The sequence below is a fragment of the Balaenoptera physalus genome (genome assembly GCF_965194825.1).
Source record: "Balaenoptera physalus genome assembly, chromosome: 16".
NCBI classification, from domain to species: domain Eukaryota; kingdom Metazoa; phylum Chordata; class Mammalia; order Artiodactyla; family Balaenopteridae; genus Balaenoptera; species Balaenoptera physalus.
Genome location: NC_138898.1, coordinates 23,612,426 through 23,638,922, shown reverse-complemented (window position 1 = coordinate 23,638,922; position 26,497 = coordinate 23,612,426). Strand labels below are relative to the sequence as shown.

Below are 26,497 nucleotides of genomic sequence, written 5' to 3'. Positions count from 1 at the left end.
CTTTTTCTTCTCTGATTGCCGTAGCTAAGACTTCCAAAACTATGTTGAATAATAGTGGTGAGAGTGGACATCCTTGTCTTGTTCCTGATCTTAGAGGAAACGCTCTCAGTTTTTCACCGTTGAGAATGATGTTTGCTGTGGGTTTGTTGTATATGGCCTTTATTATGTTGAGGTACGTTCCCTCTATGCCTACTTTCCAGAGAGTTTTTATCATAAATGGGTGTTGAATTTTGTCAAAAGCTTTTTCTGCATCTATTGATATGATCATATGGTTTTATTCTTCAGTTTGTTAATATGGTGTATCACATCGATTGATTTGCGTATATTGAAGAATCCTTGCATCTCTGGGATAAATCCCACTTGATCATGGTGTATGATCCTTTTTATGTGTTGTTGGATTCTGTTTGCTAATATTTTGTTGAGGATTTTTGCATCTATATTCATCAGTGATATTCGTCTGTAATTTTCTTTTTTTCGTAGTATCTTTGTCTGGTTTTGGTATTAGGGTGATGGTGGCCTCATAGAATGAGTTTGGGAGTGTTCCTTCCTCTGCAATTTTTTGGAAGAGTTTGAGAAGGATGGGTGTTAGCTCTTCTCTAAATGTTTGATAGAATTCACCTGTGAAGCCATGTGGTCCTGGACTTTTGTTTGTTGGAAGAGTTTTTTTTTTTTTTTTTTTTAAAGATGTATTTATTGATTGATTGATTGATTGCTATGTTGGGTCTTCGTTTCTGTGCTAGGGCTTTCTCCAGTTGTGGCAAGCGGGGGCCACTCTTCATCGCGGTGCGCGGGCCTCTCACTATCGTGGCCCCTCTCGTTGCGGAGCACAGGCTCCAGACGCGCAGGCTCAGTAGTTGTGGCGCACGGGCCCAGTTGCTCCGTGGCATGTGGGATCTTCCCAGACCAGGGCTCGAACCCGTGTCCCCTGCATTAGCAGGCAGCCTCTCAACCACTGCGCCACCAGGGAAGCCCTGTTGGAAGAGTTTTAATCACAGTTTCAATTTCGTTACTTGTGATTGGTCTGTTCATATTTTCTATTTCTTCCTGGTTCAGTCTTGGGAGGTTATACCTTTCTAAGAATTTGTCCATTTCTTCCAGGTTGTCCATTTTATTGGCATAGAGTTGCTTGTAGTAGTCTCTTAGGATGCTTTGTATTTCTGCGGTGTCTATTGTAACTTCCCCTTTTTCATTTCTAATTTTATTGATTTGAGTCCTCTCCTTTTTCTTGATGAGTCTGGCTAAAGATTTATCAGTTTTGTTTATCTTCTCAAAGAACCAGCTTTTAGTTTTATTGATCTTTGCTATTGTTTTCTTTGTTTCTATTTCATTTATTTCTGCTCTGATCTTTATGATTTCTTTCCTTCTGCTAACTTTGGGTTTTGTTTGTTCTTCTTTCTCTAGTTCCTTTAGGTGTAAGGTTAGATTGTTTACTTGAGATTTTTCTTGTTTCTTTAGGTAGGCTTGTATAGCTATACACTTCCCTCTTAGAACTGCTTTTGCTGCATCCCATAGGTTTTGGATCGTCGTGTTTTCATTGTCATTTGTCTCTAGGTATTTTTTGATTTCCTCTTTGATTTCTTCAGTGATCTCTTAGTTATTTAGTAACATATTGTTTAACCTCTATGTGTTTGTGTTTTTTACGTTTTTTTCCCTGTAATTCATTTCTAATCTCATAGTGTTGTGGTCAGAAAAGATGCTTGATATGATTTCAGTTTTCGTAAATTTACTGAGGTTTGATTTGTGACCCAAGATGTCATCTATCCTGGAGAATGTTTCATGCACACTTGAGAAGAAAGTGTAATCTGCTGTTTTTTGGATGGAATGTCCTATAAATATCAATTAAATCTATCTGGTCTATTGTGTCATTTAAAGCTTGTGTTTCCTTATTAATTTTCTGTTTGGATGATCTGTCCATTGGTGTAAGTAAGGTGTTCAAGTCCCCCACTATTACTGTGTTACTGTCGATTTCCTCTTTTATAGCTGTTAGCAGTTGCCTCATGTATTGAGGTGCTCCTGTGTTGGGTGCATATATATTTATAATTGTTATATCTTCTTCTTGGATGGATCCCTTGATCATTATGTAGTGTCCTTCCTTGTCTCTTGTAACATTCTTTATTTTAAAGTCTATTTTATCTGATATGAGTATTGCTACTCCAGCTTTCTTTTGATTTCCATTTGCATGGAATATCTTTTTCCATCCCCTCACTTTCAGTCTGTATGTGTCCCTAGGTCTGAAGTGGGTCTCTTGTAGACAGCATATATATGGGTCTTGTTTTTGTATCCATTCAGCAAGCCTGTGTCTTTTGGTTGGAGCATTTAATCCATTCACGTTTAAGGTAATTATCGATATGTATGTTCCTATGACCATTTTCTTAATTGTTTTGGGTTTGTTTTTGTAGGTCCTTTTTCTTCTCTTGTGTTTCCCACTTAGAGAAGTTCTTTTAGCATTATTTTGTTGTAGAGCTGGTTTGGTGGTGCTGAATTCTCTTAGCTTTTGCTCGTCTGTAAAGCTTTTGATTTCGCCATCAAATCTGAATGAGATCCTTGCCGGGTAGAGTACTCTTGGTTGTAGGTTCTTCCCTTTCATCACTTTAAATATATCATGCCACTCCCTTCTGACTTGTAGAGTTTCTGCTGAGAAGTCAGCTGTTAACCTTACGGGAGTTCCCTTGTATGTTATTTGTCATTTTTCCCTTGGCTGCTTTCAGTAATTTTTCTTTGTCTTTAATTTTTGCCAATTTGATTACTATGTGTCTCAGCGTGTTTCTCCTTGGGTTTATCCTGTATGGGACTCTCTGTGCTTCCTGGACTTGGGTGGCTGTTTCCTTTCCTGTGTTAGGGAAGTTTTCGACTATAATCTCTTCAGATATTTTCTCTGGTCTTTTCTCTCTCTCATCTCCTTCTGGGACCCCTAAAATGCGAATGTTGTTGTGTTTAATGTTGTCCCAGAGGTCTCTTAGGCTGTCTTCATTTCTTTTCATTCTTTTTTCTTTATTCTGTTCTGCAGCAGTGAATTCCACCATTCTGTCTTCCAGGTCACTTATCCATTCTTCTGCCTCAGTTATTCTGCTATTGATTCCTTCTAGTGTAGTTTTCATTTCAGTTATTGTATTGGTCATCTCTGTTTGTTTGTTCTTTAATTCTTCTAGGTCATTGTTAAACATTTCTTGCATCTTCTCGATCTTTGCCTTCATTCTTTTTCCGAGGTCCTGGATCATCTTCACTATCATTATTCTGAATTCTTTTTCTGGAAGGTTGCCTATCTCCACTTCATTTAGTTGTTTTTCTGGGGTTTTATCTTGTTCCTTCATCTGGTACATAGCCCTCTGCCTTTTCATCTTGTCTGTGTTTCTGTGAATGTGGTTTTCATTGCACAGGCTGCAGGATTGTAGTTCTTCTTGCTTCTGCTGTCTGCCCTCTGGTGGATGAGGCTATCTGAGAGGCTTGTGCAAGTTTCCTGATGGGAGGGACTGGTGGTGGGTAGAGCTGGCTGTTGCTCTGATGGGCAGAGCTCAGTAAAACTTTAATCCGCTTTACTGGTGATGGGTGGGGTTGGATTCCCTCCCTGTTGGTTGTTTGGCCTGAGGCAGCCCAACACTAGAGCCTACCCGTGCTCTTTGGTGGGGCTAATGGCAGACTCTGGGAGGGCTCATGCCAAGGAGTACTTCCCAGAACTTTTGCTGCCAGTGTCCTTGTCCTCACGGTGAGACAGAGCCACCCCCCGCCTCTGCAGGAGCCCCTCCAACACTAGCAGGTAGGTCTGGTTCAGTCTTCCCTGGGGTCACTGCTCCTTCCCCTGGGTCCCAATGCGCACACTACTTTGTGTGTGCCCTCCAAGAGTGGAGTCTCTGTTTCCCCCAGTCCTGTCGAAGTCCTGCAATCAAATCCCACTAGCCTTCAAAGTCTGATTCTCTAGGAATTCCTCCTCCCGTTGCCAGACCCCTAGATTGGGAAGCCTGACGTTGAACTCTGAACCTTCACTCCAGTGGGTGGACTTTTGTGGTAGAAGTGTTCTCCAGTTTGTCAGTCACCCACCCAGCAGTTATGGGATTTGATTTTATTGTGATTGTGCCCCTCCTACCATCTCACTGTGGCTTCTCCTTTGTCTTTGGATGTGGGGTATGTTTTTTGGTGAGTTCCAGTGTCTTCCTGTTGATGATTGTTCAGCAGTTAGTTGTGATTTTGGTGTTCTCGCAAGATAGAGTCTTTTTTTTTTTTTAATTTTTGGTTGCATTGTGTCTTCGTTGCTGCGTGCAGGCTTTCTTCTAGTTGTGGCGAACAGGGGCTGCACTTTGTTGCGGTGTGTGGGCTTCTCATTGCAGTGGCCTCTCTTGTTGCGGAGCATGGGCTCTATGTGCGTGGGCTTCAGTAGTGGCTCACAGGCTGTAGAGCACAGGCTTAGTAGTTGTGGCTCATGGGCTTAGCTGCTCTGTGGCGTGTAGGATCTTCCAGGACCAGGGCCGGAACCTGTGTCCCCTGCATCGGCCGACAGATTCTTAACCACTGCACCACCAGCGAAGTCCTCAAGCCCTTATTAAAACACATAATCTGTGTCACACTGCCAGAGTTTTTGATTCAGCATCTTGAGGGTGGGGCTGATAACTTGCATTTCCAGTAATTTCACAGGGTTGTTGATGCTGCTGGTCTGGGGACTACACTTTGAGAAACACTGGTTACAGTGAGCCTGGCGCTGTGTGAGAAACTAGTGTCAGATGTGGTCTCTAGCCTTGGAGAGCCTGCCTTCGATTTGGGATCTGCCTTCTATATGAAGGCACCTAAATGTGAGGCTCTGCAGGCCAGGTACCAAATGAGTCTGAGAAGTTCAGAGGAGGGAGAACTCTCCAGTAGCAGGGAAGTCAGGAAGCTTTTACTGAACTATTGTGGTCTTTTGAGCTGAGTGCTTAAGGATCAATGAGTGGCACATTACAGGCAGGAAAACACTTTGATAAAGATGTGGAGGTGGAAATGTTACAAGACAGTTTCAGTGGGTGGCAAGTAGCTAGTCACTTTGTGTTGGTGGGTATTGTATGCTGGTAATTCGAAATAAGGTTTGGAAAATAATTGGGCTCAGATTGCTTGGACTTTGAACACTGAAGAGGGAGGGTTTCAGTAGAGGTGGCTAGCCATGGGCAGGGCCCTATTCAGGGCTGGAGGAGAGGGCCGGTGGGTGGGGAGAGAATGTATAAGAAGGAGGCCACCAGCCAGAAGATCTTAACTTCATCGTTGCATTATTTTGCTCCCAACCCTTGGGATTTATTTTATTTCTTCCATGTTGGGTAGTAAATTGGTCCTGAAAACTGACCATGTTTACTAGTGGTAAATCATTACATGACTACCAGTGGTTCATTGATAATCTTGACAAGATTAACTGTAATTTTTTTTTTTTTTTAATAAATCCCTGGGACCAAAAAGAAAAAAAAAGAGAGAGAGAGAAATGGGTGGGTTCTAAATTGCAAAAGTTTGAAAGTGTTGGTTTGAGTACAGCTAATGAGAACTTTTGTAGTTGGATGCGTTATTTGGGGAGATAAGATTATTTGTATTTCCAGTTTCGTTTTTTTAGCAGAGAGTGATTTTTGTTGGACTTAAAAAAAAAAAAAAAAGGAACAAAACTAACAATGTAGCGGTCACCATTTAGTGCTTTGGCCTAGTCTCTGTTTTGAAACATTGTAATATGCAGCTAATTCATATGGATTTTGAGAGTAATGTGACCTCTAAAAACATAATACCTTTAGCAGATGGTCGTATTTCTTTTAAAGTTTAAAAGATATTACTACTTCTGAGCCCAGAAAATCAAGATTAAGTGATAAACATTAATAATTCACCAAGCAATAAATAAATCTGTATTTTCCTTATAACCTATTTTTTTTAATTGAAGTATAGTTGACATACAATATTATATGTTACAGGTGTAAATATAGTGATTCACAATTTTTAAAGGTTACACTCCATTTATAGTTCTTATAAAATATTGGCTATATTCCCTGTGTTGAATAATATATCCTTGTAGATTATTTTATACATAATAGTTTGTACTTCTTAATTTCCTATCCCTATTTTGCCTCTCCTCTGTTTCCTTCTCCCTACGGGTAACCACTAGTTTGTTCTCTGTGTCTGTGAATCTGTTTCTTTTTTGTTATATTCACTACTTTGTTGTATTTTTTAGATTCCACACATGAGATCATATAGTATTTGTCTTGTCTAATTTATTTCACTTAGCATAATACTCTCCAAGTCCATTCATGTTGCTGGAAATGTCAAAATTTCATTCTTTTTTCATGGTTGAGTAGTATTCCATTGTATATGTATATGTATATATATGTACCACCTCTTTTATCCATCCATCTGTTGATGGACACTTAGATTGCTTCCATATCTTGGCAATTGTAAATAATGCTGTGAACATTGGGGTGCATGTATCTTTTCGAATTAGTGCTTTTGTTTTTTTCAGATATATACCAAGGAGTGGAATTGCTGGGTCATGTGGTAATTCTATTTTTAGTATTTTGAGAAACCTCTATACAGTTTTTTCCACAGTGGCTGCACCAGTTTACATTCCCACCAAGAGTGTAACACAGTATATCTTTCCATCTTCAGTTTCTTACATCAGTGTCTTATAGTTTTCCATGTACAGGTCTTTTACCTCCTTAGGTAGGTTTATTCCTCGGTATCTTATTCTTTTTGATGCAACAATAAATGAGATTGTTCCCTTAATTTCTCTGATAGTTCATTGTTGGTGTTTCCTTACATTCTTAATTGTTTTACTGCTCTTTGTTCTTGGTCTAAGTCAGTGCAAGTTTTTAAGATTTAGTGAAGCACCATAAAAATGAGGTTTTTTTTGATGGATTTTGATTTGTACAGATAAAAAGATTTGTAAAGATAAAGAGGAAAAGGCAAGTGTACTATTATCTTGGACATAAGTAAGACTGAATGTGATTCTTGAACAACTTTTTAATTCCCATATGTTTATTATTGTGGTTGGAGCTCCCTTGTGTTTATGCTTTGAAAAGTTTTGTTGCTTTCATGAAACTGCAAGTTAAAATCATATCTTTTTGAATTTTAGGTACTTACACTGTGAAATTTTATGATGGAGTAGTTCAGACTGTCAAACATATTCATGTCAAAGCTTTTTCGAAAGATCAGGTGAGAGATGTGGTTTTATGCTTTGTGGTATGAATAATGCTAATGTTATAGTTTTGTTTCTCAAAGATGTTACATTTGTTTATGATGACAAAATCTTTCCTTCATCTGACATGATTTCACCAGAGAGCAATACACAAGTTTTCAGAAATTGTAAATATTTGTCTCTCTCTCTGCCTTTTTCTTTTCATGCCAATTATTTTCAGAAGTGCCAGTACTTGAGTACCATTATCTGTTATCTGTCTTTTTCCCAAAGCACCTGGTTGTTATTCTTTTTTCTCTCTTCCTGTGCCCTGCCCACAGAGCTGTTTCCCCTCACAGGGAACTTGCTGAGTGGTTGAAGAGATGGAGATATTTTCTCCTCATCTGACTTTGTCCTTCAGCTCAGGACCATGGCTTGGTGGTTACGGAGCCGCCATTTGGCATAGATTTGGCAAGCACTTGTGCTAGATGTGCCTGGGTTGAAAATTTTGTTTCCTTTTGTCCCTTTCACCATCCATGTACTTGTCTAAGCACGGGTCCTGAGTTTTGATACTGGAAATATGGTGCACACAGATAGATGCTGGCCATCTAGAAGTGTTGCCTACTTTCTTCATGATTTTTTTTTCCCTTTTAGTTTTTTTCATATTTATGTCTTAATGAAATAGCTGAGGGGAAAGATTCTGATTGTAACTAATTGTTATTTACTTCTTTGGGTGGTTGTTGATATGACAGTATTTGGTAATCCTGGAACCTTCTAATAAATTCTTCTGAACATATATTTAGCAATTCCAAAGCATCATGATGCATGATATTGTTAAAGATAATCTCAAAGGTGTTTTTGCCTTTCTGGTTTTTCTCTTCAGAAAATTGACAAAATTATAGATAGATAGAGGACTGTATTAAGAACATGTCCAGAACTGTCAGATTGTATCTAGAATTTCCACAAATGGAAGTCTAGGGCTCCACATAACAAACGTTCATCTGGTTCCTCTGATTGATAGTACTCATGGTGCCTTGGCTTGGGGATGGGCACCTCACCCTGTATGGATTTGTGGGTCTTCAGTCCTCAATTCCCAGCTGCCTCTGAGTGTCTCATGTCATCTCAGACCTGGCAGGTGGTCAAGCACAGGCCCATGGCTCCTGTTTGTTTTTCTTTTCCAAGAGGACATAGTGGTTTGGATAAATGACTTCTCAGCTAGGCCACTTACAAAGCAAAATTTCTTACAAATATCTGTCAGACAATTTTTAAAGCTTTTTTCATGTAGTATTAGAGTAGGTTGTTTTTTTGTTTTTTGTTTTTTAAATAGGATTGTACTGCCCTAAGTGGTTTGATAATCTATATTTCAGGAACATTTATCTTTTTTTGAAGTTATAGAAACAATATATGTTTGCTGTAGAAAACTTAGAAAGTACAGAAAAGTGCAAAGAAAGTAAAAATTGTATAATTCTATCATCTAGATGCAATTGCTCATAACATTTTAATGTATAGCCTTCTGTATTTTTTAAAAAAGATATTTATGTATATATATTTTTCTTTTCCAAATTTGAGTCATATGTTACTGTTCTATAACTTGCTCTTTTAACAAAATAACATTTTCCCAAGTTCCTAAGTACTGTATGGGAATATAGCTTTTAATGGCTAAGTAGTATTTATAATATGTATGTAACCCTACTTTGTGTAACCAGTTTTCTAATGGTCATTTAAGGATATTTGTAAATCTGGGTACACAGGTCTGATTATTTTGTTAGCAGATTTCATTTCTAGGAATTCATTCTAGTTCAAAAGTATAAACATAAGACTTTTGACTTAAATTGCCAACCCCCCTTCCTGGTGGTTGCAATTTATATTTCTGCCAGCAGTTACTGAGGAGTGCTTGTTCTCAAACCTGGCTGCTTTCAGAAAATTTTGGGGACTTGAAAAAAATATTTTCTTTTAGTTTCTAACCACAGGGATTCTCCTTGTTTATTACTTTTCCCTCTGGAACAAATTAAACTTTTACTCACTGTGTATTTAGGCAGTCCTTCCTGCTCCTGGCAGAAATCTGTGTGCCAAATGTGTGCTTGGTGCTAGGGATCCAATATGAACATGGTGTGGTGGTCTCTGCTCTTCTCTTGAGGTCTTGGAAGAAAGATACTTACACAAATAAACTTAATTGTAGTTTTGGAAACTCCAGAGCTTTCAGAGCTGGATTTATTATGAGACAGTATACTAGGACACAAGATTTTTAAGATGAATTTTGAAAAAGTAATTTAGGAGGAAAGTAACCAAGAAACAGTACTTTCTCCTAATGGACAAAAACTCAGTAGCTCAGGAACGCAGTAGGTGGCTTGTTCGACTGAGCACAGCCTTTACCCAGTAGAGGAAGCAAAGACCCTGTTTTTGAGACGGAAAATCTTTACAGCTTTCCGGTTCGCCTCTAGTTATCAGTTTGGGTTCTTCTCTACACAGGGCATCAGCATCTGCTGGCAAACTGAGCCAGCCTCTGAAAGGCCCTGGGTCAGTGTAGTCATTCTTGGGAGGAGACGGATGGGGCATGAAGGCATCTCTGTCAAAAAGATTGCTTCCCAGAAGAGGTCCCTGGGGTAGTTGTCTGTCCCTTTAATTATTTTTTAGTGACTTACTAATCAAAAGGGAGATAGCATTGTGTCAGAAGGAATTGAACATGGCTGTTATTTTCTTTAAACTTAGGACGGGTTTTCAAACCTCAGAGTATGGGTGTATATTTTCAGTGGTGCTTTCCATTACGTGACCTGATACATGTCGTCTTTTAATTTCTTTGTCTTCATAAGTTTACAAAAAAAATCTGATTTTATATTTGCAAGTAATCCCAAAGTGTGTTTTATCACTATTTTGCTCATTTTAGAATATTGTGGGTAATGCTAGGCCTAAAGAAACAGAACACAAAAGTCTTTCATCATCTCCTGATAAACGAGAGAAGTTTAAAGAGCAGAGAAAAGCCACAGCCAATGTGAAGAAAGACAAAGAGGACAAAGCCTTAAAGACAGAAAAGAGACCCAAACAGCCTGATAAAGAAGGAAAGTTAATCTGTTCTGAAAAGGGGAAGGTGTCGGAGAAGAGCCTTCCCAAGAACGAAAAGGAAGATAAGGAGAACATTTCAGAAAATGACAGAGAGTATTCTGGAGATGCTCAAGTGGATAAGAAACCTGAAAATGACATTGTGAAGAGTCCACAAGAAAGCTTGAGGGAGCCAAAAAGAAAGCGAGGCAGACCCCCTTCCATAGCTCCTACTGGTGAGTTTCCCAAGCGTGCAATGCCAGAGTGTTCTTCTGTGGTCCTTTGTGGTTCTTTATAACTTCTGTACTTCAAGCCTTTGTTTTTGTGACTGACTTTGAATCATCCTGTCATCTAAAAACAAGTCATGCCCATAGAGCTGAATTTTATGGGAGGCATATATCCAGGTGAACATAAGTTTCGGAAACATGTTCTTGACTGGGCTTCTGGGGTGACAGATAACTCTTCACTAGGTACTTCAGCTTATATGATAAAGCCTAATAAGCTACTAACGCCTTTTGCTTTTGCCAGTTCAAATGATTTCACTTTAAGTAAGCTTACTAGAACGTAGAATCAGGAAATAGCATTTTCATGAGCGACATGAAAGGGCAAAGGAGAAGTAAATACGGGTGGGCATCTGGAGGAGGCGACAAGAAAGAACACTGGACCTAGGAAGGTATGGGTACATTTGAAATTGAGATCTCTGGAGAGTGATTATGGATCAGAAATTTTCCCCGTCTAAATAAAAAGCTGAGATGGCTAATTGGTAGAGTCAAGGTTAGAGGATTTAGGGAAGAATACACAATTATTTTAAAAAGTTGAAATATGGAATTCTTCTAGAATAGCCAAGAAAGAAACAAACCCTGAATTTCTTCCTAAGGCAAACATTCCTTCTCTAGACTGAGTGGCGTGAAGAACCCCCAGGATCTCTAGACTGAACGCTGCCTGTGATTATCTGGCAATGGCCTTCAGACATTCTTGTTTACATGTTCTTTACATAAATATTGAAAAACTGTGAATCCCCTAGTTTTAAAGTGATACCTGGGGACTTCCCTGGCAGTTCAGCAGTTAAGACTTCACGCTTCCACTGCAGGGGGGCGCGGGTCCGATCCCCGGTCGGGGAACTAAGATCCCACACGATATGTGGTGAGGCCAAAAACAAAAAAAGTGATATCTGTTTTTTTCTTACAAGTTTGAAAAGCTGCCAAAGGTAAATTTAAAATATAAAATATGACAAAATATATTCTCATCAGAACTGTGGAACTACAGAGTTAGCTCATTTGTTGTTCCCTCATGATGTAGAATGCAAAGCCAGTCCTATCTATCAATCCAGACAGCTACACCAGACTTAATTTCTGTGGCAAAAACTCTACCTTTATTTACTTCAAATAAATGTATTAGTACTCGTTCCCAGTAGACAGCCTTCTTACATCTTCTAATTTTAAGGTATGAAATAAGACAATAGATTGATATCTTCCCAGATGAAGTAAGGCACTTCCCACTTCAGTGGTTATAAGTGGGTTTCACTTTCAAGATCTGAGCATGCTGGAATTGTCCCTGTGCCTAACTAGAGCCTAGACCTGTGCCGTCCGATATGGTAGCTGCTAGCCACCTGTGGTTATTGAGCACTTGAAATGTGGCTACTCTGAATTGAGATGGGCTGTAACTTGTAAAATACACAAGGGAGGGAATTCCCTGGTGGTCCAGTGGTTAGGACTCTGCACTTTTAGCACCGAGGGTTCAATGCCTGGTCGGGGAGTTAAGATGCTGCTAGCTGTGCAGCGTGGCCAAAACAAAACAAAAAACCACACTGGTTTTCAAATAGTACAAAACAAAACAAACAAACACCCAGGAATGTAAAATATCTCAATAATTTAAAAACATTGACTACATGTTGGAATGATGTTTTGGATGTATTGGGTTAAATAAAATATATTCTTAAAATTAATTTCACTTTTTTAAACTTCTTAAAGTAACAACTAAAAATTGAAAATTACCTATGTGGCTTCCATTTATGGCTCTCATATGTCTACTGGACAGCACTGGCCTCATTGGCTTTCTCAGTAGGGTTCCAAGAGAGAATTAAGCTCTAATGCCCAAGGCATCTGTGACCTCTAATGAATTGACTTCTGCAAATTGAGAGTGATACTAGAATGATAAACCACTCTTGGGAGAATTGAGAAAATTACCTTTGTGTTCTGTTTTCAAATGAGGAACCCTAATTGAGAAAGTCCGGAGGTTTTAAACCTCTGGGCAGTGTACCGTGTTAAGATGTGGGATATAATAAGCAGGCCTTTTTATTAAGTGTAGGATTTCACACCAGATAGGATCAATTTAATAGAGAACTGGAGTTTTCCAAGCTTACTGTTAACACTTCCCTGAGGCATTCCTCCCCAGTCAGAATTTTCTGAAGCAGGATCTGGGAATGCTAATTGTTAACAACCTTCCCAGATAATTCTTACTGTAATAAGAGTTTGGGAAACACTGAAGTTCTGTATGGTCAGCCCCAGTTTGTATGTGGTATCAAAGTGAAGAAGGTTTGCCAGTATCTAATATATAGTTCAAATCCCCTTTAAAAATTGCTTGGAATAAGTTCATTGACACGGTGGAGTCTTGAGCTCTCTAGATTGTACAGACCTTATTGGAACAGGATCTGAGCTGTTTGGGGAAGGTTGTTTGTGTTTAATTTGGAATGTGTGTGATCTCCAAGTTCCCACCCTTGGAACAAAATAATGTTGGCCCATTGAGAAGATTGAACACAGGAAGAGCCAAAGAGTTCAGCATTCTCATCAGGTTTGCCTCCTCAGAGCTCTGCCCTGTCTCCTTTGGCCATTTGACATGGCAGGTCTGAAGCTGCTGGTCTTAGATGAGTCTTTTCTCTCCCTTCCCCCTTCCCCTCCCATTTCCTTCCCTTCCTCCCTCTTCTTTCTCCTGGCTGCTGCTTTATCTCATTTCAACCTCATCAGACCCCCAGCCCTACCTTTGCCTCAAGCTTCCCAATTTCTTTCCTTTTCTTTCTTTTTTTTTTTTTAAATTAATTAATTAATTAATTTTTGGCTGCATTGGGTCTTCGTTGCTGCGCACAGGCTTTCTCTAGTTGCAACGAGCAGGGGCTACTCTTCATTGCAGTGTGTGGGCTTCTCATTGTGGTGGCTTCTCTTGTTGCAGAGCACGGGCTCTAGGTGTGTGGACTTCAGTAGTTGTGGCATGCGGACTCTAGAGCACAGGCTCAGTAGTTGTGGCGCACGGGCTTAGTTGCTCTGCAGCATGTGGGATCTTCCCGGACCAGGGCTTGAACCCATGTCCCCTGCATTGGCAGGCGGAGTCTTAACCACTGTGCCACCAGGGAAGTCCCCCACTATTTCTTTTCTTTTGTTTTTTTTCTTTTGCCTGCCTTTTGGATTCTCACCTTTCCTCATGGGGGAGAACTTCTTAAGTGTTAGGTTTAAAAATAAAGAGTGAGGGACTTCCCTGGTGGCACAGTGGTTAAGAATCAGCCTGCCAATACAGGGGACATGGGTTCAATTCCTGGTCCGGGAAGATCCCACATGCCACAGAGCAACTAAGCCCGTGCACCATAACTACTGAGTCTGTGCTCTAGAGCCCGGGAGCCACAACTACTGAGCCCATGCACCACAACTACTGAAGCCTGCGTGCCTAGAGCCCCTGCTCCACAACAAGAGAAGCCACTGTAATGAGAAGCCTGCACACCACAATGAAGAGTAGCCCCCGCTGGCTGTAACTAGAGAAAGCCCGCGCGTAGCAACGAAGACCCAACGCAGCCAAAAATAAATTAATTAATTAATTAACTTTTAAAAATAATTAAAAAAATAAAAATAAAGAGTGAATACTATCTAAGGGTTTAGCTTCTGCACTGCTAAATTATGTCAGGGCTGGATTTTCCAGTGTTAAGCAGCCTTGCCTGGCACTGACTATCATATGGCATAGTCTCCTGAGATTTTTCTGGAATTGTTTTTAAGAGGTTGTAAATGTTGACATTCTTTTTGGTCCTTCAAAATTAGGACCAATGCCAAGCTAACCAATTTAGTAAGTAGAGGTTGAAAATAATAATCAAACCATAGTCCCAGGGTACACATTTTAAGAATTAGCCTGCCTGGTGGATTTCCTGAGTATTGTATAAGCCAAATTTTGATAAGAAGATTTGATTGTGATAAAAATGACTTTTCTGTTGCCTTTGTACCCTCATATTTTAAAGCAGTCACGTTGGGGTATTTAAAGAGAGGGTTTCAGGAGATAAATATATGAATAGAGCTGGGTCATAGGAGAAACCAAAAAGATTCAGGAGGTCAGTCTGCAGGGTGTCTGCGTCTCCTAAAAGGAAGTAATATCTCACCCATTTCACTTTTTTTTTCCCTTTTGGCTTAAGTAAGAATTCCCTTTGAGGGCCTATTTATCATGCAAGGATGTGTGTGGATGTTTATATATATGCTTTATTTACATATAATATGAGGATTGGTCACTAAGAAACTACATACATATTGGTGTGGTTTTATATACATTATAGCTGTGGATTCAAACTCTCAAACTTTGCAACCAATAACATTGGAATTGAGAAGACGGAAGATATCAAAAGGAAGTGAAGTCCCATTAAAGCGTCCTCGGCTTGACAAAAATTCATGTGAGTCTCCAGTTTGTGTATGTGTGGCTAGAACTTGACATCCATTGGGTTAATTCCCCTGTGTCCATCTTGTCCCCTATTCCTTATAGGCGCTGATGCTTGTCCTTAATCACAGGGGCTAGTGTGAGTGGGATGTGGTTGGATCAGAGGAGTTCTGCTAGAGGAAAAATAAATCTCAAAGCACAAGCTGTGTTAATGTGGGGTCAGTAGTGTCGTCTCTATACCCATAAACTACATCTGATGTGAATTCCACTGGAAATTTAATGGCTTAGGAAGGGATGGATTTCATATGCTGAGTGAAACTTTAAAAATACTATCTATTGATTTTACTGTATAGTACAGAGAACTATATTCAATATCTTATAATAACCTATAGTGGAAAAGAATCTGAAAAAGAATATATATACATATGTACACACATACATATGTACATATATATATGTACATACCTGAAACTGTCACTTTGCTGTACACCTGAAACTATCACAACATTGTAAACCAACTACACTTCCATTAAAAAAATACTATTTATTGATTTTTTTTAAAAGTACCCTGTTGGCTCCAGAAAAGTTTTGTGATGGCTCTAAGGCTCTGTAAACTCACTGACTTGGGAGGTTAGTATGCAGACTTTTACGTTGGAAAGCCCCAAAATAAAACTTGTCAAGATTGGGACATGACCTTGGCACATATTTTCAGATCATGAATCCTTAAATTAGGGAAATTATATCCTGGCAGAAGGACTGTGCCTTTACTTAAAACTATAAACCAGGATAGGGTATTTCCTTTCATCATTGATCTAATATTCCAGAAGTCTCTGGTTGAAGCCCTTATAGAGGCAGCCAGTCCAGAAATCTGTAGTAGCAGAATTATTTCTTCAGGTCTCTTGACTACAACTCTCTTAATGGTTTATAGCCCAGGAAAAGTCAAAAAACTACTCGGAAAACACTGACAAAGACTTATCAAGGAGACGGTCCTCCAGGCTGTCCACTAATGGGACCCACGAGATCCTAGATCCTGACTTGGTTGTATCAGATTTGGTTGATACGGTTACTACTGATCCTTTGCAAAACACATCATCTGGTACCAAGGAGTCTGAAGAAGGTAAGTCAGAGTCTGTTCTGGAATGGTCTTGCCAGCATGCTCCCTGTCTAGTGAGAACCAGTCTAAATCTGTCATTGTGTACTGCCTTATACAAGTTTTAGATGGTCTTGAAATCAAGTTATTGAATTGGCTGCAGTGTTTCTTACATTCTTCACTGAAGATTTAATAGACGAACTTTTGTTTGCATTTGTGATTGGTTTTGCTTATATATGTCTGAATGTTGGGTTGGAGGTACAGTGCTTGAAGAGCCCTGTTTCTGTCTCTGTCTTTCTGATGCCATCTCACTCCAGTCCCTCTGCCTTTCTGTTAATATTTCCAGCAGATCCTCCCTTCACTTTAGCTTCTTATTAGCCTTCTTCTTTGATACGCTCACAGCCCTGGCTATGTGTGCTGGAACCTGTGAATGTATTCTTGTATGCCATGAAATGAATGGTTTCCTCTAAAAGACCCTGGCTTTATCAGTTTTTTTTTAAATTTATTTATTAATTTATTATTTTTGGCTGCATTGGGTTTTCGTTGCTGCCCGTGGGCTTTCTCTAGTTGTGGCGAGTGGGGGCTACTCTTCATTGAGGCGCACAGGCTTCTCATTGCCATGGCTTCTCGTTGCGGAGCACAGGCTCTAGGAGCACGGGCTTCAGTAGTTGTGGCTTGCGGGCTCTAAGAGCGCAGGCTCAGTAGTTGTGGCTCACGGGCTGTAGAGTGCAGGCTCAGTAGTTGTGGCCCATGGGCTTAGTGGTTCCATGGCATGTGGGATCTTCCCAGACCAGGGCTCGAACCCGTGTCCCCTGCATTGGCAGGTGGATTCTTTTTTTTTTTTTTTTAAATTTTATTTATTTATTTATTTATGACTGTGTTGGGTCTTCATTTCTGTGCGAGGGCTTTCTCTAGTTGCGGCAAGTGGGGGCCACTCTTCATCGCGGTGTGCGGGCCTCTCACTATCGCAGCCTCTCTTGTTGCAGAGCACAGGCTCCAGACTCGCAGGCTCAGCAATGTGGCTCATGGGCCCAGTCGCTTCGTGGCATGTGGGCTCTTCCCAGACCAGGGCTCGAACCCGTGTCCCCTGCATTGGCAGGCGGATTCTTAACCACTGCACCACCAGGGAAGCCCCTTTATCAGTCTTTTGTGGGACTTTTGGTTCTCAGATTATGTACATGTGTATGTTCCCCAATCTTTCTTTTTTTCTTCTAGGTCAGTTGAAATCTCCTTTGGAAGCTGGCCAGGTCTCATCTGCACTAACTTGCCACTCCATTGGGGATGGGCTGGGGCCTGCAGGCTTGGAGTTGAACTGCAAGTCAATGGGAGAAAACACTATGAAAACGGAACCGGCTTCTCCCCTTGCTGAGTTACAAGAGATTTCTACGGTGGCAGGTTCATATTTAGAGTTAACATCCTCTTCTTATACTTTTGCTTCTCCTTTGATTGTGAACTAAAAAAAATGGATTTTCCTAATGATTTTTTTTCACCTTTTATTAATAATATTTTCTTATTTTAATGCTATATACATTTTTAAAATGCTGTATACATGTCATTTCTGATATTGTAATTTGGGTTTCCTCTCTTTTCTTGATTAGTATAGCTAAGGATTTATTGATTATTGTCGATAATTTCAAAGAACCAACATTTTACTTTAGTTTTCTCTATTTGTTTTTTTTTTTTTTAATGTCATTGATTTCTGTTTTGATCTTTATTGTTTTCTTCCTTTAAATGTTTCTAGCAACATAGGTCATTAATTTTAGATTTTTCTTCTTTTCCAATATGAGCATTTAAAGTTATAAAATTTCCCACTAAGCACTGCTTTAGCTACATCCTACGAATTTTGGTATGTTGTATTTTCATTTTCATTCAATTCAAAATATCTATGATTTATTTGTTGACTATGGGTTACTTAGAAGTGTGTTGTTTCATTTCCAAGTATTGGTTTGTTTGTTTTTGTTTTTAAATTGATTAATTTTTGGTTGCATCGTGTCTTCATTGCTGCGCACGGGCTTTCTCAAGTTTCGGCGAGCGGGGGCTACTCTTTGTTGCTGTGAGTGGGCCTCTCGTTGCGGCGGCTTCTCTTGTTGTGGAGCACGGGCTCTAGGTGCGTGGGCTTCAGTAGCTGTGGCTTGTGGGGTCTAGAGTGCAGGCTCAGTAGTTGTGGTGCATGGGCTTAGTGGTTCCACGGCATGTGGGATCTTCCTGGACCAGGGCTCAAACCAGTGTGCCCTGCATTGGCAGGCAGATTCTTAACCACTGTGCCACCAGGGAAGTATTTTATAGATACCTTATTGTTACCATTTATAATGTAATTCCATTATAGTCAAAGAACATACTCTGCAGGATTTCAATCTTTTTTGTTTTTGTTTTTGTTTGTTTTTGGCTATGCCGTGCGGCATGCGGGATGTTCCCGACCAGGGATTGAACCTGGGCTGTGGCAGTGAAAGTCTGGAATCCTAACCACTAGGCCACCAGGGAACTCCTGAGTTGTCCCCTTTGTAATATGAAATATAACTCTGGCTTTGGTGATAGTCTTTTACTTGAAGTGTACTTTGTCTGATATTACTCCAGCTTTCAAAAAAGGTACTCCAGCTTTCTTTTGCTTTCTGTATGCATGGTATATCTATTTCTATCACTTTTCTTTCAATATAACTATGTCTTTAAGTTCAAAGTGTGTCTTTTATAGATAGATAGTTGGGTTTGGATTTTAACTGCAGTGTTTAGTTACATTAAATGAAATTATTGATATGGTGCTTTTAAGTCTACCATTTTGCTTTTTGTTTTCTGTTTATCCTATGTTTTGTTCTTTTTCTTCTTTCTTGTTTTTTCAGGTCAATTGAATTTTTTAAAATCCTATTTTAATTCATCTATTAGCTTTTAGCTGTACTTCTTAGCTTTGTTTTAGAGGTTACTCTAGGCATTATGATATATATATATATATATATATATATATATCCTTTTCATGGTTTATTTAGAGTTAATGTTGAACCACCTTATGTAAAATGTTGTATAATCCATTAACACCCCCTTTTTATGCTCTAGTTATGACATGAATTGTATCTATATGTGCTGTAAAGCACATATAGATATGTGTTGTTGCGGAGCATGGGCTCTAGGCGCGCGGGCTTCAGTAGTTGTGGCTCGTGGGCTCTAGAGCGCAGGCCTCAGAGGTTGTGGCACATAGGTTTAGTTGCTCCACGGTATGTGGGATCTTCCTGGATCAGGGCTTGAACCTGTGCCCCTGCATTGGCAGGCGGATTCTTAACCACTGCGCCACCAGGGAAGCCCATGAACATAGTTTTAATTGGTGCCGTCTACCAGTATCTAGATTATCCTGACGTTAATCCCCATTGATTGACTTTTCTCTATAGGTGACACTTTCCCTTTTCTTTATATGTCTAATGTTTTGGACTATATCCTGTGCATTGTGAGTGGTAAGTTGTAGTTTGGATTATGTTATGTTCCTCTGAAGAATAATGATTTCTTTGTTTTAAAGGGCAATTCATTTGGCTGAACTCAAACTCCAAGTTCTTTTCCTCTGCAACGGGCAGTGTCTGAAACCTCCGTTCAGTCTTTGAGCCTTAGTTGGTCTTCTTGAAACTGTACATTCAGAGATCAGCCATAGATTTACACAGAATTTAAATGCATTAAGTGAGGCCACCCTTTTGTGGCTCTCTTCTTTCTAGGATTTTACCCCTCACTTTCTAGCTGTTGTAGTTGCCCTGAACTTTGTCTTCTGTTTCTTTAGCCAGTAAGAGTAAAGGGTTTTAGCTACACAGTGCTACTTACTGGAGCCTGCCTTTAGGTGAAAAGCCTCGAAAAATGGGAAACTCACCTAGCGCCCTTCTCTTATTCCAAGTATCCGACTCCTGTTTCTGCCTCTCTTTGTTGCTCTTCAGTGCCTTTAGATATTTGTTTTTTTATAGTTTTTCCCCAGAGTTTATAATGGTTGTAAGCAAAAGGGTTGTTTCTACATGAGGTCTTCTACCATTACTGAAAGAGAAAACTCTACCTTATGATAATAGACACACAGTTTCGGAAGTTGTACATATCCATGGCTACACAGAGGGATTTTTTTCTCTGAAGTAGTGATTGCTTGTTGCATTAATAGCTATTTGGATGTTACTGGTAATTCAAACTCTTAGTTTTGGTAATGTTATGTTTGTGATAAATGGTCACTTTTGATGGATATTTAGATTATTTCTGAGCAATAAGAAAGTATTTCAAACAATAATGTAGTGGTAATCCTTGAACATTTAGTTTTGACTGCTTGGTGAATAGACCTATAGGATACGTTTTGTAAGTGTGATTGCTGGATTCAACAGAATGCAAGTTTTAAATTGCATCAACAGATCACCCTTCAAAAAGACCATTCCACTTTATATAATGACTAAGAGTATGGTAGAGTATGTTTTCCCTACGTTCTTGCTATCTATGGATACTATTCATCGTTTGAATTTTCTTTAATTTATGTTAACATTAGAAACAAGGTTTTACTTTTTAAGTTGTATTTTTTAAAATGAGGTTTAGCAGTTTTTCATATGTTTATTGAATATTTTTATTTATTTTTGTGAATTATCTTTTCATATTCTTTGCCCACTTCCCCTAGGATTATTTGTTTTTATTATTGATTTGCCAAGTGTCCTTTGTATATTATTATTATTATTATTATGAGTCAATTAACTTATTTTTGGCTATGTTGGGTCTTTGTTGCTGCACGTGGGCTTTCTCTAGTTGTGGCGAGTGGGGGCCACTCTCCATTGTCGTGCACAGGCTTCTCATTGCGGTGGCTTCTCTTGTTGTGGAGCGGGGCCCTAGGCACGCAGACCTCAGTAGTTGTGGCACGCAGGCTCAGTAGTTGTGGCACACGGGCTTAGTTGCTCCGCGGCATGTGGGATCTTCCCGGACCAGGGCTTGAACCCATGTCCCCTGTATTGGCAGGCGGATTCTTAACCACTGCACCACTAGGGAAGTCCCATACATTGGTGTCATTTTTATTTATTGTATTTCATAATACTGAAATCAAAAAATTTAAATCTACATTCTTTTTTCCTCAGTATTTAAAAAATATAGTTATGATCATAGTATGTGTATAATCAGTATTATTACATATGCATTTTCCCATATTATAAACTCCATATTAAAATCATTTTAATTATAATATAAGTCACCCTTTAAAAATCTTGATAAGATCAAAATATGTCTTCTACCCATGGCTCATGTTCCAAGGTTTGATCAACATTCATCTTTAAAAATTTGTTTATTTTGTAAAGTTTGACTTATCATTAATTGAAAGAGGTAGAATAGGGGAGAAGGGAATTAGTATAGGTAAATTCTGGTGTTTCCTAAATACCCATGAAGGCTGAAGGGCTTGTAGGATAGCCCTCTTGTGGACTCAGCTATATTCTGAACTAAGGCAGATTTAATGGGGGGAAGACATGGCCTTATTGGAAAATTTAGCCAGAAACAAGTTATGGAATCAAAACTCATGAGATTCTGTTGATGACTTGGTTCTGGACCTGGGAAGTGTTCCTTTGGTAAACCTGGGTGGTCTGTAACTTTCTTCCTTCACTTGTGTGGAGAGGATAGGCCCTGTAGTTCCCAGAGCAGAGCTTCCTGGGTGTGTATGAGCCCAGAGGAAGAATGAAGAAACTTGTGGAGATTTGTGGGTCACGCATTGTTCGTGGAGATTTGTGGGTCACGCGTTGTTCGTGGAGATTTGTGGGTCATGCATTGTTCCTGGAGAAGAATGTGCAGACAAGCTTTTAGTGAGAGACTCAGGGAAATAGTGGAGGTTAAATGAAATTGTCTTCCTGTAGTTAGGGCCTGAAAGGGGAGAAGAGATGCTGCACACATGGATGTGGAAGCTCTGGTTGTGTATCTTGTTTTGCTCAGTTCAGTTAGAGTGTCCTGTTGACCTGCTGAGTAACGGGCGCTGTGCTAATAAGCATCAGTGGTGGAAGATCAGTCAGACTTAGTGCCTGCCTGGGAGGCATGACGTTTAAGCTGAATCTTTTTTTTTTTTAAAGAGTAAAATAGAGAGAAAGTCTTTTTATTTATTTATTTATCTATTTATGGCTGTGTTGGGTCTTCGCTTCTGTGCGAGGGCTTTCTCCAGCTGTGGCAAGTGGGGGCCACTCTTCATCGCGGTGCACGGGCCTCTCACTGTCGTGGCCTCTCTTGTTGTGGAGCACAGGCTCCAGACGCGCAGGCTCAGCAATTGTGGCTCACGGGCCTAGTTGCTCCGCGGCATGTGGGATCTTCCCAGACCAGGGCTCGAACCCGTGTCCCCTGCATTAGCAGGCAGACTCTCAACCACTGCGCCACCAGGGAAGCCCCTAAGCTGAATCTTGATGGATATATAGCACTGTCCCATGAATAACACATGAGGCTTAGGTATTCCAGTAGATGAAACTATATGAATAGAGGATGTAGCACATCTCTTATTAGGCTATTTGAAATGGAGAGAAGGTAGTCAGTTGAATATTTAGTGATTCTGTATTTTGACACTACCTACTTGTGACTTTATTTAATATAAGCTGTCATGAAATCTATACACTTATATACTCATTTGTGTTTTATTAAATATATAAATTAGATTTATATTTAGTATTAAATGTAAGGTTTGAAATTCTTTGCCTTTCTTCTGGAAAGGCAAATTTCAAACATTAAGAGTAATTTAAATTTGGTCCAGTGGTTAGGGCTCAGCGCTTTCACTGCTGTGGCCTGGGTTCGATCCCTGTTTGGGGAACTAAGATCCTGTAAGCTGTGCGCATGGCAAAAAAAAAAAAAAAAAAAAAGGTAATTTAAATTATAAATAGAAAATTTTACAGTGTTAAAATGTTAATGACATTTAAATATTTTTTTTAATAAGAGTTTTATACTGTAAAGACTATGTGTCTACAGAATTGCATAATTCTGTTTGGATAATTTCAATTTAGATTGGAGGGGCAGATTTTCTTCTTTTTTTTAAAAATAAATTTATTTATTTATTTATTTATTTATTTTTGGCTCTGTTGGGTCTTCGTTGCTGTGTGCGGGCTTTCTCTAGTTGCGGTGAGCAGGGGCTACTCTTCGTTGCGGTGCTCGGGCTTCTCATTGCGGTGGCTTCTCTTGCTGCGGAGCACGGGCTCTAGGTGCTCGGGCTTCAGTAGTTGTAGCATGGGGGCTCAGTAGTTGTGGCGCACGGGCTTTGTTGCTCCGCGGCATGTGGGATCTTCCCAGACCAGGGATCGAACCCTTGTCCCCTGCATTGGCAGGCAGATTCTTAACCACTGGACCACCACGAGGTCCCCTTCTTTTTCTTCTGCTTCTTTTTTTTTTGGTCTTGATCAGATTCTGTGTAGTTAACATAAATTCAGTGGCAGAGCAGTTCTTTGAAAATAGTAAACTGAAAGTACTCAAGTATCATTCCTGACTCATCCCTGGTGCCTTTATGTTGGTCTTCTGTTCCACTGGGTCCAGAGTGTTATGCCTCAGCCATGTGAGCTTGTGGATACAAGGGCTCTCTCCTTTCTTGCTGAGCCTCCTCTCAGTGGCAGGGCTCCTCTCCTCAGCCTGCTTTCTCTCCTGTGGGGGAAATTACTAGACTTGATGGGCAGATTTGGTGGAAATTTCATCTCAGAATTTAGTAGTCCATGTTTTGGCATGGATAACTCTCTATGACAGCCATGCCCCTTAACTCAGCAGACTAAGCTCTTCATTTTGCTGTCTTAAGGGTGGTGTTACATTAGACATCACTTGAAATTGGAAATGAATTATTCCTATGCCACTAGGAAATATGCTGAGCCGATGAGATGAGTGAGAGGACTAGGTCAGAGGCTAAATCCCAGTGCTTGTTTTAAAGTTTTCACACACATACAGTTTCTGTCTCATGTCAGTTAATTTAGCTGCATCTCTGGTTTGTGGAGAAGATGGAAATAAGGTAAAGTGAGGGTGGCACAGGTGTCTTGGGAAAGATGATGGGAAGATTTCTTGTTGTCTTGCTTCTTTATGATGCACATAGGATTTTCTGGGGAATAATTTTGAAACCACTGCAACTAACTGAAGCACTTGCCCATTTTCCAAGAGAGTGTATAGTAATGGTAATGGTCCAATTACCTGGATCTTGAGCTATGAGGAGGAAAAGCAGCATGGATCTCATTGCTGTTCTCTTTTGGAGTAGGCTCTAAGCTATTTGCTTTCATGACTTAAGTGCCAGAGGGGAATGCAGTTGAAATTGTTCTACTTGGGTAAGCATTTGTTTATTCTGTAAAACAGAAATTAGAATAGATGCCCTTAGAAGTTGCGATCTCAGATTAGTCTCTAAATCTGGGACCAGCCTATTTGGTCATTCACAGATAACCAGGGCTGTTGGAAAATGGGCTGCCGTCCATTCATTCATTTCAGTCAGGGAATATTTAACAAGTACCTACTAAGTGCCAGACTCTCTTCTAAGCTGTGTCATTTGTGAATGTTCTACATGAACCATAGACTGAACAAGAGAGAAGACCCAATAGAAGTACAGGCTTATTCAGCTAATTTTTTTTTTTTTTTAAACTAAATACCTGTTAGAAATGGGATACTACCACCAGGTGTAGTGTCCCATTGTTATGTTGTCAGTTATAAAATGAATAGGAAGTTATTTGTCACTGAATTATTAAACGTTTACAGATGATTGACTTGTAAATTAACCAGGTTAGTTTCAGTGTAATGCCTATAATAGTTCTTGCAAATGATTTATTTTTAAATTAACATGGTCCGGTTTAGTGTAATGCTTATAATAGTTTAGGTTTCAGACACTTGTGTTCTTCCATGTTTTCTTGAGTAGGAGAGTCATTGACCTATAGCCATTGTAGTTTGGGGAGTTGGGAGTGTCTTTGGTCTGTCATCAGACATATAGTGGTGGAACATTGGCTGAGAATTCATTGTTCTGGGGGTTAGATAAATGAATGAGACATCTGGTCAATGTCCTTGTAGGTCTTGCTGTCCAGAGGAATGAATAAGACTGCAGGTACCTGCATTACAAGAGAGACAGTTAAGGTGGTGTCATGAGAAATACTTAAAACTATGGGAGAGAAAACTGACAGTGATAATGTGTGCCTGCCACATGGAAGTTGAACTCAGGATTAGCTTGTTGAGCCCTTACTATATGCCTGGGAGCTCTGCTGTCAGTGAATGGGGCACTCTTGGTCTTAGTGTTCATTAAATGCTCTTTTTATCTGACTATGGAGAGAGGTGATATTTAGGTTGGTGGTTTGGGGGCAGGGGTGGAAGAATATGGAACTTGCACAGGGCCTTGACGGATGAGTATCACTTAGGTATTTGGAGATGGAGGCAGAGCAGTATCAACAGCATAATCATAGGATGTTTTCTGAGACTATTAAGTGTGCTTTCTGACTTAATTGCAGGCTTCCTGAAGTGGGTTAAGGCTGAGCAGGTAAGTTGCTGCCAAACTGAGGTCAGTTGCTTTGAGTTGCTTTTTTGTTTATGGAGCTATTGGAAATGCTTCGTTTGCAGGATAGGGAGATAGCCATCAAATGTTCACTTGGATCTCTGTTGGTAAGGTTGCTTTCCTCCTACTTAGCTGTTCTGTGGCCTTAAGGCATTTTGAAGTATTTTTTTATGAATTGTTTGACAATAAGTTGCAGACTTTTACCCCTGAATATTTTGATGTATATTTCCTAAAAAATGAGGACATTCTCTTATGTTATTACCACAATTATCAAAATCAGGACCTTATTCAAACTCCACCAGGGATTTCATTGGCACCTTTTACCTCATTTATGGAAGTGATCTTGTCTTCATTCAGCACTTTCTTTTTTGGTAAGTTGCTTTTTTATATTCATAAATTTGTAGAGAAATCTAGAAAAGTACAAGAACAATGAAACTAACATTCATGTTTCCCACCACCCAGAACTGTTGGTATCTGGTCATGAGTGAGTGCCTCAGGTCCTTACTCTGGCCCGCAGTGGCCCTGCTTCTTCTGGCCACCTGTAACCTCTCCAGTTTCATCTTTCCTCAGTCTCTCTCTTTCCTGCTGTCTCTGCTCCAGCCATAGGCCTTCTTGCTATCCTGCAAGCACAGCAGGTACACTCTCACCTCTGGGCTTTCATTTAGAACACTTATTATTATTATTTTTTTTATACTTTCTTGGTCGTGCCGTTGCAGCATGTGGGATCTTAGTTCCCCGACCAGGGACTGAACCTGCGCCCCTTGCATTGGAAGCGCAGAGTCTTAACCACTGGACCACCAGGGACATCCCTCAGCACACTTTTATTGAATACCTTTTATTCCCAGCCAGAGCAAATGGATCCATTGGAAAACTTATTTCATCTGTCAGTTAGTGGGTAACATTTATCATCAGATCATTCATTCAGCAATTGCTTGAGCATTTCTTAGGTACCAAAACTTTGGAGGGGGGTGAGAGGAAAGCTGGAATCGTTTATGAAAACACAGAAAGATGAATAAGTTATCTCCTTGACCTCAGAGAGACACTTACTTATACGAATGGATTGTTCTGGGGCTTCTCTGGTGGTGCAGTGGTTAAGAATCCACCTGCCAACACAGGAAACACGGGTTCGAGCCCTGGTCTGGGAAGATCCCACATGCCGTGGAGCAACTAAGCCCGTGTGCCACAATTACTGAGGCTGCGCTCCTAGAGCCAACGA

The 26,497-nt window shown here is 40.0% G+C and overlaps 1 protein-coding gene and 1 long non-coding RNA gene across 7 annotated transcripts in view; one reads left to right on the top strand and one right to left on the bottom strand.

Annotated features, from left to right (window-relative positions):
• LOC309645400 overlaps nt 1-26,497 on the bottom strand; it is a 253,464-nt gene that overhangs the window by 71,012 nt on the left and 155,955 nt on the right. The window lies entirely within an intron of this gene.
• Nucleotides 1-26,497, top strand: part of PHF20 (PHD finger protein 20) — a 136,841-nt gene that overhangs the window by 50,810 nt on the left and 59,534 nt on the right. For 5 of the 6 annotated variants that reach the window (XM_082430124.1, XM_082430125.1, XM_082430126.1 and 2 more), the window contains 5 exons: nt 7,061-7,140; nt 9,984-10,371; nt 14,658-14,771; nt 15,684-15,872; nt 17,061-17,240. In XM_082430124.1, the coding sequence (XP_082286250.1) occupies nt 7,061-7,140; nt 9,984-10,371; nt 14,658-14,771; nt 15,684-15,872; nt 17,061-17,240 (951 nt within the window). The remainder of the gene's footprint in view (nt 1-7,060; nt 7,141-9,983; nt 10,372-14,657; nt 14,772-15,683; nt 15,873-17,060; nt 17,241-26,497) is intronic. The other variant, XM_082430129.1, reaches the window with a different exon arrangement.